This window comes from Podarcis erhardii (genome assembly GCF_964252035.2).
Source record: "Podarcis erhardii genome assembly, chromosome: 4".
NCBI lineage: Eukaryota > Metazoa > Chordata > Lepidosauria > Squamata > Lacertidae > Podarcis > Podarcis erhardii.
The window spans coordinates 39712232-39731101 of NC_138508.1; the positions used below are offsets into that span (position 1 = coordinate 39712232).

Below are 18870 nucleotides of genomic sequence, written 5' to 3' on the forward strand. Positions count from 1 at the left end.
AGTCTGCCCCAGGCAAAAGGGAAGCCCCACATAGAACACATTGCAATAGACTAAGCATAAAGACACCAACACATGTGCCACACATGTGACTGCATTATTCCTGACTGGGAAATGACACAGTTGACACACCGGCCGAAGCTGGGGGTAGTGCTCTTCTCCATGGAGGCCACCGGAACCCCCATGGACAGCGGTGATTTCAAAAGCACCTCTAAACAGTTAAACAGTCAATGTTTCAAAATGAACGCATGCCCTACCTATCTTCCAAGGCTGGTGTTGGGGAAAAAACAGTTTTTCAGTTGGTGATAGGGCTAATGAAAGTGAAACAGTCTGATTATTTTTTTGAGATGGAAGTTACTCTGGGGAATTCAAAGGGCTTATACAATAAGTACTTATACAATAAGTATGGCTAATCTGTAGTCTTCCATATACTGTTGGACTCACATCAGTTCTAGCTTTTGGAGGGTCAAAGGTTACCTGACCTTGTTATACAGGCTGCCTAAGTATCTGCTTGTTCCTCTACATTCAACTTGTTAAAATAAAATAAAATCAAGCATTACGGGACCACTACATGACTTGTCAACATTAACCTTGTAAACACCTGCCACTGTGACTTCCTTCTGCTCAGGAAGTGGTGAGTACGGAAAATGTAGAGCCGTAACATAGCAATAAACAGATAAACAACAGATGAGCGATATACTAAATTATACTGAAGCTAAAGAACCGTGAATGAACTCTGGACATCCGGGTTATGTGGAAAAGTGAAGCAACACATTAGCACAGTTAATGATTCATCTGCAGTTTCACCTCCTGAGTGATAACAGAGAATATTCCCACATTCTCCCCTGTCTGGTTAAGAAAGAGCCAATGGAGAGTGAAAGGGACTAAACATTAAAAGAAAACAAGAGAAAATTCCATTGGAAAGATAATGGGTTCCAGGCACACATTAAAAGATTGCAGCTTCATAGTGAATTCAGAATTTCAGGCTGCTGGACTGCATAAACTTAAGGTATGCATTTAGATTCTTCCTTTACATGTATACTCAAATAAATGTGATGACAAATGCTTTTTTTATTTTTAAAAATATCCCTGTGTTTTGTCAATTTTCCCTTTTGCTTAACTTGACCTATTTTGTCTAATTCAATATAGTACAGCTTTGATGCCCTAGGTAGTATTACATCTGCACAGCTCATTACTATAAACTCACATGTACACTCACACAGTGTTGTAGCCAAAGTCAGTGATACTCAGAGTGGGCCCACTGAAAGAAACGGGAATTTCAATGAACCTAGTCTCAATAGAACTTAGTTGGATACAACCCACCCACACAATATTGTGTGTTGTGAACTTGGGTAATTAACCTGAGTCATGGAAGGTGCTTTCCATGTGAAAATACCACTGTATCAGAATCTAGATTTGTCTGACAAAGCCTGAGAATCTTCTGGGAAGAGATGCAAGACATTTCTTGTTTAGATGAAAGCCAAAGATGCAGAAAAGTGACTTAAGTGTACTATGCAAAAAAGGACCAACAATGTAATCCTACTCACATTTACTCAGAAGTAAATCCCATTGAGTTCAATGGAACATACTCTTGGATAAGTGTGAATAGGGCTACAGCTTAAACTGTGTGCATTTTTAGCTAATATACACATTTCTACAAAGCATATTTCCCTGATACAATGCCTGTGTGTGTGTGTGTGTGTGTGTTAGTCCAATCCATTCTGAAAACACCCAGAGTTGGTAACGGTTTCTGGAGGAAACAGCATGAACATCCACATCAACAGCAACTATGTCATAGTTCAATTTGTTTTCTATACACAACATTCCTTCTGAGTCTGAACCTCAGAGAATAGCATCAGTCAGGAATCTAAAAGAAATAAATTATGTAATGAGTAAAATGTTATCCAGCTCTTTCAAATTCCAAAGTCTGCATTTGCTCCACAGGTACTTGGTGGTACTGGTTGTTGTTGTTTTGAAACTACAAATGTATCCCCAAAGATCTCCACAGGGCTTTTAAAGCTGTAAAACTTTAAGCCCTTTGGAGGAATTGAAATTAAAACTAATTTTGGTAAAAATCAAAAACAAAACAGAAACCTGTTGTATATGACATTTCTTACTGGGTTTATTTTAAATCGCTCTGACAGAATTTAAACTCCATGTTTCCTATTCAGCTTAAAGAGTAGTGTTGTCATTTTCAAACTGGGGCTTCTGTGGGAACAGAAAACTATTTACCATGAGTGGTGTAAATAAAATGTGCTCAGCTGGATGGCAATATAAAATGAATTGAGCAAAAAGTGACTCATATCCATTACATGAAAGGACTGGTTAACATGACTGTTCATTTTGGGATGGTCCACCATGTTCGCGGTGAGAACAAACACAAATGCACTTAGGTCAATACTACACCTGCCATGGGATGTCTAATGTTTCTCAGAAAGATGGTTGCAAATTCACCAGTGAACTGATTGAGCGGTGATCGTATTCATTCTCACAGGACCCCTGGAAAAGACCACCTGAAATGATCAAGATAACAGGAAGGGTATAGTGCAATCACATAAATATTTGTGATTGCACTATTGTAATTATACATAACATAATTGTTATATAATCAGTGCAACAGTGCACCCCAACTCTTGACAAAGAAGAAAAAGGTAGACTGACCACAAAAATTGCATTTCTCTTGGCCAGAAGGATAACTTCCTATTGCAAACCACCTTTACCCTGATGAAACCGTGCATGGGGCAGGACTTTCAAACCATTGCAATAATGAGGGTGAGGAAATCATATAATTGTGGAGTTGGAAGGGATCCTCAGGAACATCCAATTCAACCCTTTGCAATGCAGGAATACTTCCCTCAGCCGTACCTGAGTGGGCTTGAACCACCAAACTTCTGGTTAACAGCCAGACACACTGACCCATTGTGCCACCTCTAAGAAGACAAAAGCTAGTTGTCCATGCTTCCTCCTGGTCTGCTGCTCTAAAATCATGTATCAGTAACAGGGCTACATGTTTGTATTTTGGTTGTAGGAACCGTGGGGTGGACCCATTTGTATTTAGAATTCTTCATACACCCTTGTTCCCTGGCTGGTAGACTGGCCATGTAAGATTTATCGAAAAGAAAAGAAAAAGGAGGAATAAATGCATTATTAGAAGAGAGGAGGAAAGGTTTGTATTAGTGTGTGCTGATTTATATGTCTGAAATGATGCAAATTAAGAAATAATTCCTATAATTTAAACAGAAACGTGTCTCACTGTAGTATGGAAGACAAAGAACAGGTGACCCACATGGCTTTGGTGGTGTCCAAAACTGACTGTTGGATAATTTCAAGTCATCCTCTGTTTTTTCATATCTTTAAAACTGGATTGGGCTGGACAGAGCTTTGGCTAGAGGACTGCTTGAAACATAGGCTTCTCCCCTGATAGCCTCACCGGCAGGTCAGGGCACTTTATGTTCAAACATATATTTAATATTGGGCTCAGTGGCATTTCTGATTACAATTCAAGGTGTTGGTGTTGACCTTTAAAGCCCTAAATGCCCTCGGCCCAGTATACCTGAAGGAGTGTCTCCACCCCCATCGTTCTGCCCAGACACAGAGGTCCAGCACCAAGGGCCTTCTGGCAGTTCCCTCACTGTGAGAAGCAAAGCTACAGGGAACCAGGCAAAGGGCCTTCTCGGTAGTGGTGCCCGCCCTGTGGAACGCCCTCCCATCAGATGTCAAAGAGATAAACAACTACTTGACATTTAGAAGACATCTGAAGGCGGCCCTGTTCAGGGAAGTTTTTAATATGTGACATTTTAATGTATTTTAAATCTTTATTGGAAGCTGCCCAGAGTGGCTGGGGAAGCCCAGCCAGATGGGCGGGGTACACATAATAAATTATTTACTTACTTACTTACTTACTTACTTACTTACTTACTTACTGCTGGGTGGACATACATTAAGTTTAGCTTGAACTAGTTACTGTGAAGATGTATAACTATAGTCTCAGATGACGTACCTTTACAGCCATAGAAACCAAGTGTGATATCTCAATAGTAATAAACAGACTCTAAAGTTGCAATAATAAACTCACTTACCCAGGAATAAATCCCACTGAAGTCAATGGGGCTTACTTCTAAGTAGACATGCAGAATATTGTGCTATGAACCCTTGCAACTGTACTCTAATTTTACAATTCTGCATTTGTTTATTCAGAGGTACTGTAAGTGCCATCATGTTTGATGTGACTCAAATAAGTCTGCATAGGAGTTCAGCCTTAATATTATATTTCATTCTTTCCCAGTTGACTTAGTAGGTCCAAGTCTATATTTACAAAATTCCTTCAAGGAATTAATGATCAAATGTTCTTTGAAAATGCCAGGGTTCTCCTGGGGTCCTTCAGGCAAGACTCTTATCTAGATATATGTAGTTATTAGTCTAGCAATTAGCCACCGTCAGACAAAAGAAGCTTTGTATATAATTTGAATTTTTCCAGCTCTCACTTACAATCACGGTTTTTTGTGCTAGCGTTCTTTGATATCTAATAAGGCCATAACTGTCAAGGATCTAGTTTCATTCTTGTACAAGCATGAGCTTTTATTTGTCACTCCAGCAAGGGCTGGGCTGCCTCAGGTTATATTACCTGCTTGTGTCTGCAGAAGGCAGGCTTACCAAACTGGAAAATCCAGCCTTTCTTTGCACAACCCTCGAACGAGACTTTGCATTTCCCGAACGCTGATAAAACTGGGACTTCTCAACTTTTACGTATTGATTTTTCCAAGAGCTCACTTGAAATCTATTTTTTGTTTTTGTTTTGAAGCATTCCAGTCTATCGTCCTGTTTCAGGGGCACAGGATATGGGACACGGGAACAATAGAAACTTTTTGGCTCTGGCATGTTATCATCAGAAACATACCCAGGGCTGAAAATGCAGAGGAAGTTAGTTTTTCCTGCTCACATGTCCTGTGTTGAAAAGTTCTTCACGGGGAATAAGAAGCAATGAATGGCCATGAGACCATTGATTTACCAGCATTAAGCAATGAAGAACGGGAACATGAACCTCTTAATCCTGAAGCCCATAATGAGGTAAGCCACTGAATTATTCACTTTCTGTTTGGTAAAACTGTGTTACTACAATTAACCTGCCTTGTTTCAGAATAATAAAGAATTCTCTTGGGACAGGCTTTGACTTTAACAGTTTTAAAGGGGTGTGTGTGTGTGTGTGTGTGTGTGTGGTTGTGTGTTTCACACAGAGAAATTGGAAAATTCAGTGTGAAACACCCCCATTTAACAGGTACAACACCTGTTTCTCACTAAGAATACCAACTTATCAGTTTCAGGGGCGCAGCGATGCATGAATCAGCCAGTTTCAGTTTCTCTCACTTCCTCATTTTTCTAATCTTAATCTTGCCACATTTCCACATCAGTTTGCAACTTTTTAAAAAGTTGTCGTGAAAATTCACCAGCATTTGCGTGTGTGTTCTCTTAATATACACATCCATGCTTTCAGTTTTATCTAATGTACACATTTTGGCAAGCGGTTTCTCAAAATATAATAGATTTTTGTGTGTTGTTTAATGCACACTTTCTCCTAGAGTACTGCAAAACTTTGTTCCCCAATCCACAAAGTTGGCACATGTGTCACAATCTAGCTTCAATGAATTCCTGGCTTACTGAAGACCTTTGATTCAGTTGCATCCATTTCCCATTTCCTTACAAACAGTTAATCAGTAGATTTTAGCTTTTTGAGTGTGCAGTTTTGAGTACTCTACATCTACTTTCCTGGACTGGAACCTTAAATGATTCACTCACAAACGACTGTGTTCTTACAATAATCATGTTGCCATGGTCATTTTTTTTAACCCTTCATTATCAAAAGTATTACATTTATGTGTGTTTATGTATATATGGTTTTTGACTAGTAAAACCAAGGTGGGTTGTGATTAGTTTACAATTAAGCCCTATGTATGTCTGCTCAGAAGCAAGAGCCAACAAGTTCAATGGGAGAGGTAAATGTCTCTAAGGTGGCTGCCTTAAAAGGGTTATCACTCTCCCCCAGTCATTAACAGTTCTTGGGGGGGGGGGAATCTGCACATAAATAAAAGATATATACTTTTACAAGTTCAGATATTAAAATTCAACATGCTAACAACAATCTCAGTTCTCAAAGTGTTGCTTCTTATAAAACAAACAATAATACACAAACAAGATGTTGCTATCAGCAGGTTGAGGTGATCCCCAAGGCTTGCTGAAGTACAAACAAATCTTGGGGGGAGGGGGACCTAACATGTTGGGAAGGCGGGAATCTGGTGAGAAGAGGGATGGAATGGAGTATTGTGGGGGAAGCAAACAATACGGTCAACAGTACAATGTGTGAACAGTGCACTCAGGCACTCAACACTGCAACATTTTATTGCAGGTCTCAGTTGTTAAAATAAAATGTTTAAATCTGCATGTGATTTATTCCTAGGTAGTCATGCAACATGTTGCAACTCTAATTTTAATGTGATGTGCTCACTATCATATTTATGGCGCAAGAACGTGGATTTCAAAGGCTACAGCTATTCACACCTGAAACTGTTGTAACCCTATCGCTCTTTATTCTCAACAAAGAAGGTGCTGGTTTAAGCAAGTATGCATATGATAGCAAACATCCTGCTTAGCAAACACAGATGTTTACTAAAGGTGTAACTGTTAGCTCTTCAAGTTAGGAACTTAGTATGACAGCTTCTACTTGTTGAGTTCCGAGCTCCAACATCTCCTTTTGGGGTTTCCAATATTGTTATAGACTTGGGGGTAGGAAGAATGATGCTCTTGAGATGTTGTTGGACTCCAACTCTTGTCAGTCCCATCCAGCATGAGCAATGGCCAGGGATCATGGAAGCCGTAGTTCAACAACATCTAGAGGCATTGGTTACCTTGATCTACACGGTCAAATCTAATACATGTGTGTTAGAATAATTCAATTAGAGATTGCTTTCAGTCTTTCACATAACTTATTAATGTATTTCCCCCCTTTTACTCTTTTATTGTGACAGACGCCAGCCTACTTCAAGTCATGTTTTGAAACTGTTTTTTGGAAATGCAAGCTGTGGATGATTTTAACTTCCGCTTTTCTGGTGTTGATTCTTGTGACTATTCTAAGTTTAGTTTTCTATTCAGGTATGTACCCTTCTTCCAATATGAAATGACATCAAAGTTATGTAGGGAGAGCTATTCCCCACCATGGTCTCAAGTTACTTGTGACTAACAGGGCAGTCCTTATATGATGTCTACACCAAAGTAAGTCCTACTGAGTTCAATGGGCTTTACTTCCGGGTAAGTGGGTATAGGATTGAATCTGAATTCCCACTGAAAAGCAATAGGGACTTCTATGGCAGCATACACACCATACCTTTTAAGGACACACATACCCAAGAATCCTGGGACTTATAGTTTATCCCCACAGAGCTACAATTCCCAGAACCCTTCGCAAACTACAGTTCTCAGGATTATTGGGGGGTGTGTGCTTTAAATGTAGAGTGTGTATACCGACAGTGTTTCTATGATAGTTCTATGTGAGGAGGGGGTACTCCTGTGGATTAGAAATGGCAAAGAATTTAAAACCAGCATTGCTCCTGCAGTTAGACATTTATCTGAAGACTTGGATCAAGGTGCACCTCTGCCTTGAATTTCTTATTTGATCTTGGGCAATGTCTTTCACCTTTCTCCATCTATGAAAGAAAAATTAGGATTCCTCCTCACAAAGCTGTTTTGACAGGCATAGGCAAACTTGGCCCTCCAGATGTTTTGGGACTACAACTCCCATCATCCCTGACCACTGGTCCTGTTAGCTAGGTATGATGGGAGTTGCTGTCCCAAAACATCTGGAGGGCTGAGTTTGCCTATGCCTGTGTTTTGACTATGAGGCAAAACTGACAAAACATTTATAGTTGGTTTAAAAATGGCTTTCAGACTTATTCAGTTTTCAACACATTTTTATTTCTTTGGGGGTTATAGATCAACACTAAGAGTGAAACATGTTTATTACACATAAAGTGTGTGTGTTTGCATAAAACGGATAAGTGTTAATTTAAATTCCCCTCCTGAGCACTGTGATCCCAGTCTGAACTTTCACCACAGCCGCTTTATTTATACAAAGCACATGACGCTATTCATCCTATGCACTGTGTCTAGTTAGGTCCCAAGAGATAGCTGTGTCTGTATGCTGTGAAAAAGAGGCACCACCAGTGTCTGGGTATGCTAGCATTACTTCTGCTTTGAAATTGGCCCTGGGAGTAAATGTAAACATGTCATCTGCATGTGTATTGAACATTCACTGAACATTCAACTAAAATGTAAAAGGGGGAGAGCGTGAAAGAGCCTAAATGTGTACAGATTGTACATATACTTAGAAAACTTTTCAAAGATAAGGTCACTGATTTTATTTATTTGCTTCACATTTTTTCCATGCCTCTTTTTCAAGAATCTTGATCATGTGAATTGAATTTTCCATGTGCAGTTTGTATGCAGATAGAGTCATCTGTGCTTAAATGCAGGTATATGACTGGGCATAAAGCCATCATTCTACTCTCTGCTCACCCACTGCTGTCCACAGGTACATGGGATAGAATGGGCTGTATTTGCAAGGTTCCTGCACTGAGCAAGAAGTTTGTCTAGATGTCCTCCAACTCTAATCTCCTATGATTTTGCAACCGCCCACAGCCCAAAGCACTGATCTTGGTTTAATGAAATTGAAATATAGACATACATTTCATCTCATTGAGAGGAAGGTGTTATTGTTATTGCTATTGTTGTCATTGTTATTGTTGTTGTTATTATTTAGAATCACTATATGATGAAAAATATATTGGCTAGCTTGTGAGAGTTACTACAAATACTTTTTATTATTATTCTAGCAGTTTACATAGATGAAGATGACTACTGGGACCCTGAATCAATAGCAAATGGCAGTCTTCATAATTTCACAGGGATATTAAAAATTCACTGTAATAATCCTGACCTGGAGCTCTCAGAATCAGCATTTAAGTTGATTTTTGAAAATCTTAGTAAGAGGGTAAGTTTTCCAGCTAAAGTCCCATGGTGGTATCCAGTGACATCATTGCACAAACTGAACAGTTTCTGGTGGTGCAACAGAACTCCCTTTACGTCTCTTCCTGTATTTATTCATTCTGCCACTTCATCCTGCATTGAGCAGTATAATGGACTGGATGACCTTCAAGGTCCTTTCTAACTCAAATGATCACATGATCTCACACATGAGCATATTTTCTGTCCCATTCTTATAAGGCACAAGAGCCTCATCCTTAGGAGATGGGTCATAGGTCAGTAACAGAGCATCTGTCATGCATGTGGAGAGTCCCAGGTTCAATCCCAGGCATCTCCAGATAGGGAAGAGAATGGCCCTCTGTCTGAAAGCCTGGTGAGTTACTGCCAGTCAATATAAGGAGGGAAAGATGGGACAGTCATCTCCTCCACCCCATACAATCTCCAGGTAGGAAATTATCATGTGGAAGTCATTTCTTAGAAGTTTGTTTACACACACACACACACACACACACACACACACACACTGTGCAGCCACAAAGCTGCTCTAAACAAACCAAAATATTTAAAAGGTTGAAGAAATAAGGAGGCAGCCCTAGGACCAATCCCTAAGCACTTCCCTCCCTCTTGGTGAAAGTGGGTGGATTTGTCCACCCGTCAACAAACAAACATGGAGCCAGTTCTGGGGAAAATGAAATCTGTTCAGAATGGCTCTGTGGTGAGCCATCCATCCTTACTGCTGCTTGGGGTGGCAACAATCAGCCAAACAAGGTATCCCTCTCCATTTTGAATAGAATATTCCAATGACATCATTCTTATGTCATGATGTGTTGTCCAGGGGCAACAGCTCTATGGGGCCAAGGTATTGTGCCCCCCCCAATATCTGCTAGGAGCCCCTCAGTGTTGAGGGGATGGAGGAGGCCCAGTGCTGAGCTGAGCATGGCACAGCTTCAGTGGCTGGCTCCTGAGTGCAAGAGAGGAGGAGCCACCAGCCATTGAAGCTGTGTCATGCTGGGACCCACACTCAGCCTCCTCCCAACAATGCTTGTTGTGCACATGAGCGCCATGCACTAGGACCCCTCAATCTTGGGTGCCTCTGGTGTTGTCATTCCCAGGATCATTCTTGGGGGAAGAAAATGACTCCTCTCATTGCCCAAACAGGTCAGCTGCATCCCTTCCAGGAATGTCCCTGAGAATAATATGATGCAGTGACAATTGCACTAGGGCCTTCTAAGCTACACGAAGCCTGGTCTAACTGATGGTGGTATTTGCATTGTGCATATCGGTAATCCCTTGGGTAACCTAGTCAGAATGTTAAGACAACATTTCCCCCCTTAGAAAAACAGGAAGGATCGCTACTTGGGAACTAGTTGGGAAACAAAAGTGATAGGAAGGTGTACTTTTGCCTTCAAGAAAGGAAGGCAGGGTGTAATTTAGGCAAGCAAAATGTCAGAAGGAGACTTACTATTTATCTAAAGTAATTTGTAACTCTGTAGCTGACATTTCTGAAATGTTATAACCCATAATGTCACAGAGTGTCATGGAGAATAGCTAAACAATATCAATGCAATGTGCGATATCAGGAACCAGTGTGGTGCAGTGGTTAGTGTGTTGGTCTAGGACCTGGAAGAGACCTGGGTTCATAACCTTTGTTTGTTTGTTTGTTAAATTTGCATACCACCCTTCATCCAAAGATCACAGGACAGTTCACATCATAAAAATATAAAATGAAAAAACATGAAACCCAATGGTTGACCTTGGGCCAGTCACTGTCTCCCAACCTAACTTACTTTACAAGTCAAAACAAAATAAAAAAATTCCTTCCAGTAGCACCTTAAAGACCAACTAAGTTAGTTCTTGGTATGAGCTTTCGTGTGCATGCACACTTCTTCACACTTGGTATCTGAAGAAGTGTGCATGCACACGAAAGCTCATACCAAGAACTAACTTAGTTGGTCTTTAAGGTGCTACTGGAAGGAATTTTTTGTTTGTTTGTTTTGACTATGGCACACCAACACGGCTACCTATCTGTTACTTTACAAGGTTGATGTGGGGAATAAACTAAGAGGATAAGAACCATGGAACTTCCGGGTCGGCGCCATCGCCGAATGGTGGACTCCCTCCGAGCTCCGGAGGGAGTCTGCTGGGTAGGGGTCGGGTCCTGCCGCGCCAGCGACGCGGGGACCCTCAAAAACCATGGGCGGAGATGCCCATGGACTTGGTGACTCGGCGGGCACCGTTTGCGCCCCCCCGACCCGCGAAGGAGCCTTTTTAAAGGCTGCGGAGCGGGTGACGGGGGGGGTGGTGCTATGAGTCCACTGCTTCCCCTGCCTAGTGAAGCCGCATGCCATTCGGCGGAGAGCAATGACTTCTTCTTTGGAAATTTCGGATTTGGATTAAAAAGAACAACCCGTGAGTAAATTTATTGGACTTAAAAGGGAAATTTGATCTACGAATTTGGAGCGAGCGGGGGAGGTGCAAAAAGGAAGTCCCCCCCCCCCCCGTTGTAGATGGCTTAACGCAAGGACTTGACAACTAAGATCAAGAGATGAACTTACTTACTTGGAAAAAAAAATGTAACTTCACGAAGGGAAATTACAATAATTGTGCTGGAGGAGAAGATTGGTTTGTGGGAGCTAAAGTACAACCCCCCCGGGAACCGGGAACGATCCGCTATGAGAGACTGGCGAAGAGACACAGAAACTTTGACAGCTGTCAAAGTAGCTGTCAAAGCAGGAAAATAAAAGAGAACTTTGTTACGATGGCTTTGCTGGTTAGATTTGTTACAATTTGGACATAAATTACTGGAAATAAAGGCAACAAGTTATTTGACTTTTGGGTCTGATCTGGAAAGAAATTAAGTTACCATATTCCCTCTAGAGGGAGGCCGGGACATTGCAACAGTAGCAGCAAGTGGAAAAATACTATGGATTTGAGCAGGATTCGTTATCTCTTGGGAAAGCTGCAAAAACGAAGCATTATTTTGTCTACAGAGGTCTCTATACTAAAGGAGACAATGGATTTATCTATTGAAGAAAGGAAGGGACTTGACGTAAGTTTATGTTCCTGAATAACAAAAGCCTCTGTGGAGAACAAGAAGTTTCTGAATTAGAAGGTTTCTGCAGCAGAACAGGAAAAAGCAACCTGAGGAATAAGAGCTGGACTAAACTTGAAGTTGGAGCATTTGGAACATCCAGACTTTAAAAGGATCAAGAAACAGAATTTGAGTTATACTCTTAAACATAGAGGTCTGGATGGAAGAAGAATGATCTTTTCTGAGAGTTTCTCCGAGATTGGACTTTCTGAAATTAAAAGCTATCAAAAGACGGCAAAGTGGAACTGAGATATAGACGTGGATGCACCAGGCTGGCAGTAGACAATGGATGAACTTTGGGGATCGGAACCGGGGAATGGGGAGGGGAGATTTGGAACCCAAAGGCTGTAAAATTACATATTTTTTCTTTCTTTTCTTTTTTTTCTTGTCTGTTGTTTGAAAATAGGGGAATTCGTGGAAGGGAAATGGGGTCGACCTTAGGGAAGTATATAAAATATAAGGAGAAATGGTTAAATAAGATAAATTAATTTGGAATAAATGGGTTATTTAAAATTACAATAAGGCTTTAAAATTCGGGGTAAGAATTTGTGGAATCAACTTAAGGGAAATGGAATACAAGAGGGGGGGAGGAAGTCCGGGAAAGATGTTACTGAAACTAAGTGTAAACTATATTTTTCTTTTCTTTTTATCTTTCCTTTTTATTCTGGAAAATTTAATAAATATTATTTTTTTTAAAAAAAGAACCATGTACACCACACGGAGCTCTTTAGAAAGACATGAATGCAATAAATAAATAAATAAGTGAATAACATGTGTCAGTAATTAATGTCTTCTCTCTCAAGCTTACAGATGTATACAGTCATTCACCTGCACTTGGACGGTATTTCGTCATGGCTGAAGTTGTTTCCTTCAGGTAGGAAAGGGGAGTCAGCTTCAAGGATTCAATTATGTGATTTAGAACACCTGAAACTGAATGGGGGGGAAGTGTGTTGAGAAAATTTTAACACAGTCCATATTCGATTTCTTAAAATGTTCAGTCCACTTTTTTTTTTAATTGTTTCTTGGTGGCCCTGTTTTGGCTCTACTTCGTTCAGCACTCACCAACGTTGTAGGATTACCATTTCTCCCAAAGTGAAAATCCGGATGGAGGCTTTTTTTTTGTTGAAGTTGTTGAGCTTTTTTGGGAAACACCCCCTCATTTTTTTGTTAGCCCAACTTGCCAGTTCAGCAAAAATCTGCCAGGATGCCATTTTTCTCAGTGATTCCTGTACGTGTCTGAGAAAACCCAGATGTATGACAGCCCTAACCTGTTGCTATTAAAGTACAGTGGTACCTCGGGTTACATACGCTTCACGTTATGTACACTTCAAGTTACAGACTCCGCTAACCCAGAAATAGTACCTCAGGTTAAGAACTTTGCTTCAGGATGAGAACAGAAATCATGCTCCAGCAGCGCAGCAGCAGCAGGAGGCCCCATTAGCTAAAGTGGTGCTTCAGGTTAAGAACAGTTTCAGGTTAAGAACAGACCTCCAGAACGAATTAAGTATGGTACTTAACCCGAGGTACCACTGTATTAAGGATGGCCGATGCAATATCAGTCTGCCCAGCAAGCTACATTCATTCCTCTCCACAATGATTAAGGGTGCAGGAGCCCTACAATATAGCTTTGGGGCTTTAAGAAGTTGTTGGTACACACTCCCAGTGAGATTTTTTTTTTAAAAAAGCCACTCCAACATGAAACAGCTTTGGCCCAGTATACCTGAAGGAGTGTCTACACCCCCATCATTCAGCCCAGACACTGAGGTCCAGCGCTGAGGACCTTCTGGTGGTTCCTTCACTGTGAGAAGTGAGGTTACAGGGAACCAGGCAGAGGGCCTTTTCGGTGGTGGCACCCGCCCTGTGGAACACCTTCCCATCAGATGTCAAGGAAATAAACAACTACCAGACTTTTAAAAGACACCTGAAGGAACCCTGTTCAGTGAAGCTTTTAATGTTTGATGTTTTATCACGTTTTTAATATTCTGTTGGGAGTTGCCCAGAGTGGCTGGGAACACCCAGCCAGATGGGCAGGGTTTAAATTCTTCTTCTTCTTCTTCTTCTTCTTCTTCTTCTTCTTCTTCTTCTTCTTCTTCTTCTTCATTCTTCTTCTTATTCTGCCAGCTTACATTCCTTTGATGCAGAGGAGAACACCCCAGTCTTTCTTTGTTTTTTGCTCCCAAATGTGCATTTATCACATTACCTCATGAAGTGTATAAAAAGTAGGGGGAAGAATAGCTGTATAACCCAATGACTTCTCATCCCCACAATGTTTCTTTCCTTCTTACAGTAAAGAAAACAACTCAGCATCCTACCTTTTATGGTTCACAGTGCCGCCTGAGACTGAAGAGTTTATGAAGTCTAGAATGAGTGAAGGGTTTGTGATGAATATTTTAAGGCAAAATATTTATGACAAGGAAGAAATGGATGGGCTGAATATACCTGATTGCACAAACATGACGCTTGATCCAACTTCCCTTTCAGTAACGCGTAAGTACCTCATGCAATGAAGAACTGTACTCTTTATTTTTAAAAGTGTGAATTTTCTAGAAAGGGTATTTAGTGAATGAACCTCTCTGTAATATTTCACTCCCGTAGCATATACCCTGGGAAGTTATCTGATTAGCACAATAACTTACACCTGCACAATGGGACTCCCTTTCCTTATGTGCCTCCTCCAACCCTAATCTATTCTGGGGTGTCTTCCAAGCTTTTGGAGAAAATTTGAAGGTGGGGATGCAGGGAAAGGAAGACCTGTTGTGCTGGCATGCATTCTTGTGCCAATGGAACAACTTTGCTCTATGCAACCTTATATGCAGATTCTGTGAATATTCTGATTCCCTTACTGTTGTATAATTCCCAGAGTATAAAACAACAGTACAGTCACACCTTGGTTTTCGAATAGCTTAGTTCTCGAACGTTTTGGCTCCTGAACACCGCAAACCCGGAAGTGACTGTTCTGGTTTGCAAACTATTTTTGGAAGCCGAATGCCCAATGGGGCTTCCACGGCTTACGATTGGCTGCAGGAAGCTGCACTTTGGTTTCCGAACATTTTGGAAGTCGAACGGACTTCCGGAACGGGTTCCATTTGACTTCCAAGGTACGACTGTATTGTCATTGGTTTTACATAGTGGAGTTAATAACCACTTGCTTAACCTGCTCAAACAAGTGCAGCCCCTAAGATTCTTTTGAGGGAAGGCATGGCTGTTTAAGTGGTATAATAGTGCTTTAAATGTACAGTGTGGATGTGGCCTTTATGTCTGATCAAATATTGCATAGATAATAACTTTATGATCCAGAAATAGGCTGTGTGTGTATGTGTTGTGTTGTGTTGTGTTGTGTTGTGTTGTGTTGTGTTGTGTTGTGTTGTGTGTGTGTGTGTGTGTTTGTATGTATGTATGGCACATATATAACAGTTGATTATATGTTTGTATATTTGTGGATGGGTGTAAATTAGAGAAGATAAATTAGGGGAGATGTGCCAATCAGTTATTAGTTTTAGCAATTGTATTCTTTCTTCTTCTCAAAAGTAATAATATTATTGTTTCTAAAGAAATACAGACTGGTGAATAGTACGAGGAAGTGTGAATAGTAAGCGGTGGAGCTCCAAAATGTCATCAGAGGAAGCATCATATATAGAAACAAGGACATCTTGTTCAATGAACTATGGATCATTTCCAGCATGTCCTCAGTAATTTTACTGAAATCAAGAACTTCAGGAGAATATGACTGCATCAGTCAAGTGGATAAGATGGTGGCCCCTGGCAATGTTACAGATGCCTGTTTAGAAGAACATATGAGTTTGTTGGACTATCTGACCACAACCAAATCTGGTTGTTTGAAGCTTGATGAAAGGAGAGTTCCAGAACATAGACACATAAAGCTTCATTCAAGCTTGAGCTGCTCCTTAGTATCATGAACCCAAAGTTAGTAAGGGATCATTCTGAAAGCCATTTTGGTTTCTCAGATATAAAAGTCTTTCCAAGTTTCTCAGCAGACTGCTGAACTGTGCATATTAAGATGTCCAGACTCATGTTTTATGGTGGGTATGTTATGACACTATAAGAGTGTTTTAGTGGTGGATATATTCTGATTTGTTAGTTGCTCTGTTATTCTTGCATCCACATTACTGCTGCCTGGAGGGGTCTATAATGTGACAAAATCTGGACAAAAACCCCCAAACATTTGTGTGGTATGAAAAGTTACAGGATAAACTCTGGTTGACAATGAAGTAGTATGACCACCCCAAAACATGTGCAGGCATAAATAGTATGGTAAGCAGGATCATGTGTGATCCAATAGCATCAGAGGCATAAATCATCACGAGTGTGCAATGAAAGGGACATCTAGAGGGACACAAATAGAAACAAAAGCTCAGTTGTTGTATAATAAAATGATTGTGCTAAAATGCCTTAAATGTTAAGCAACAAAGTTCTATTTTTTTAATTAACCAATTTTTTTTTTATGTCGGTTGCTTCATTTTCCTCTTATGGTGGATGAAATGTGCCATCAGTACAGTATGCTTGTTTCAAAACCCTGGAGTGAGAATCTGTGTGTTTAGTGAATGGACAAAGCAAACCATATTGGCCCTACAAGGATAGTTTTGTTTTCTGAAATCTGAATTCTCCTCCGTTGCATCTAATGACAAGAAGTTGCAAACCCTGGGAGCTGACGCTGAGAAGGTCCACTCAAATTCCCACCAAACATGCTTGAGAAGTTGAAATGTATAATATCTTTAAGATATTAAGATGCAAGGAAACTCATATCAGGGAATAGTTAGTCAGATATCTTAATTTTGATAGATCATAATCAGCACTTTGAATTGTGCCTATAAACAGGTTGGTGGTCACTGAAGCTGCTACAACATGACATGAGAGGTATATGCTTCCTATCACTGGCCTTGGTCAATAGTCTGAGTGTAATATTCTGATACAGCTGGAGTTCCTGAACACTCTTGAATGGCAAGCCCAGAGATGTAACTAAGGCAGGTCTCACTGAATCCAGATCTGACATTTTGAGGAACAGAAGCAGTGGCAGATACCTGTATAAAATCACTCCAGGCACTGGAGGAGGAACAGGGGTGGGGTGGGGGGAGTGCACCATCCCTGGCACCATCAGGGAGGGGGTTACCATTGCGACCGCCCTCCAGACATGCACCATGCACCCCCCACTGCACCGGGTACCACGCCCCCACAGGTGACGTACCATGCCCCCAGGACGCATGTCACGCTCCTCACGGGCGACGTGCTATGCCACCATGCTATGCGCCCCTCCCCACAGGGTGGTGTGCCATGCCCCCAGGATGCGCATCACACCCCCGGGATATGCACCAGCCATTCCCGTGCCTGCTCTCCGCCCCCGGTGCCAGAGCATACAGCTTTGCCACTGACTCCAGGCAACTTCTGATACCTGGGTAGCTAGTTTCAGGGCTGAATCCAGGAGTGTGCCCAAACTACAAACCTGAGTCTTCAGAGGAAGTGCAACCCTATTCAAGATAGGCTGAGCCCCTCTTCTCTGATCTGCCTTATTACTGACCAGAAGCACCTCCAACTCTCTTAGATAAAGCTTCAGTTTGTTCATTCATATCCATAAGATCAGACACTGAGGACTTCACATGACACTAAATACATGTTTGTATTTACTGTGCTGGCTTTTTCAAAATGCAAATTATATCAGTGGTGTTGATAATTAATGGTATCAGAGCTTTCATGTGGGGAAGGATTTAACTCTTTCCTCCTGAGGAAAACCCCTCTTCTGGTGTCAGTAATGCTTTGGTAGGAAAAGCCCCATTAGCTCCAATGGGGGATTTCCTACCAATACAAATGTTTGCTTAAGTGGAGGGTTTTTTCCTCAGAACTGCAACAGGTGGCTAAGGAGTTAAATCACTCTTCTCTACCTGCTTTATGGCGATAATTATGCTATTTGCATTTTTTAAAAAGAAACCCCTACATTTTCAATGCAAAGCCATATTTAATGTCATGCATAGCTGGAGTTTGATTCAGAACTTGAACAGCTCCCTTGGATTTAGATGGAAAGAGAAGGAGATGGTCCTGGGTTGCATCCAACATAGTGTGTTTGGTGTTCTACTCATGGAACATGGCTTACCCTTCCTCTCCTTTCCTGCCTCCCCCCAATCTGCTCCCTCTGGAGCAGATTATGAGGGTGTACAAGGAACTGTAGGGATAGAGAGCAGAATGAACCTTCATTGCGCAAGTGGGATGGCTGTGTTGGAGCCAACCCAATGAACTTCAAACCTCCAATGACCTCACCCAGAAATTTCATGTATGTGTTAAATATCATGAGGGACAAGATGGATCATAGGCAACAGGAGTTTCCCCAGTATTCCTTTCTGAAACTACCCTTCTGAGAATGACTAGAGCCACCTTAACAGGGATATGTTCATAATTAACAAATCACAGTATTAAAGAAAACCAACAAGGAATTCTTATGAAGGGATCCCAGGAGAGGAATCAGTAGGTGTTAGTTTCTTTATTCAATAGATTTGTAGCTCATTGTTCAATGTGAATAATTTCCAGGGTGGTTTACAGTGACAGCTCAAGGCCCATCACAATCATCAGTCACCACACTGTGACATTTAAAGAGAGAAAACACCTTTTTTTTTATTTCTTCAAAGTTTATTTCAGATGAGGAAGTACCCCAAATTAGGAGAAGCCCAGGAGACAGACCCTCATGGGCAAGCAAACTCTCAGATAGGTTTCCATGATTCTGTGGAACTTCCTCCCAGTTAAGATTA

General features: G+C 41.1%; 1 protein-coding gene across 2 annotated transcripts in view; it reads left to right on the top strand.

Moving 5' to 3' along the window:
• The first annotated feature begins 770 nt into the window (after positions 1–770).
• Positions 771–18870, top strand: part of LOC309340435 (uncharacterized protein) — a 31054-nt gene continuing 12954 nt past the window's right edge. Inside the window, exons 1-6 of one of the 2 annotated variants that reach the window (XM_081859203.1) lie at positions 771–1006; positions 4799–5064; positions 7017–7140; positions 8877–9034; positions 12922–12992; positions 14406–14605. In XM_081859203.1, coding sequence (XP_081715329.1) covers positions 4978–5064; positions 7017–7140; positions 8877–9034; positions 12922–12992; positions 14406–14605 — 640 coding nt within the window. In that variant the 5' untranslated portion in view covers positions 771–1006; positions 4799–4977. Of the gene's footprint in view, positions 1007–3986; positions 5065–7016; positions 7141–8876; positions 9035–12921; positions 12993–14405; positions 14606–18870 lie in introns of those variants that run through there. The other variant, XM_081859204.1, reaches the window with a different exon arrangement.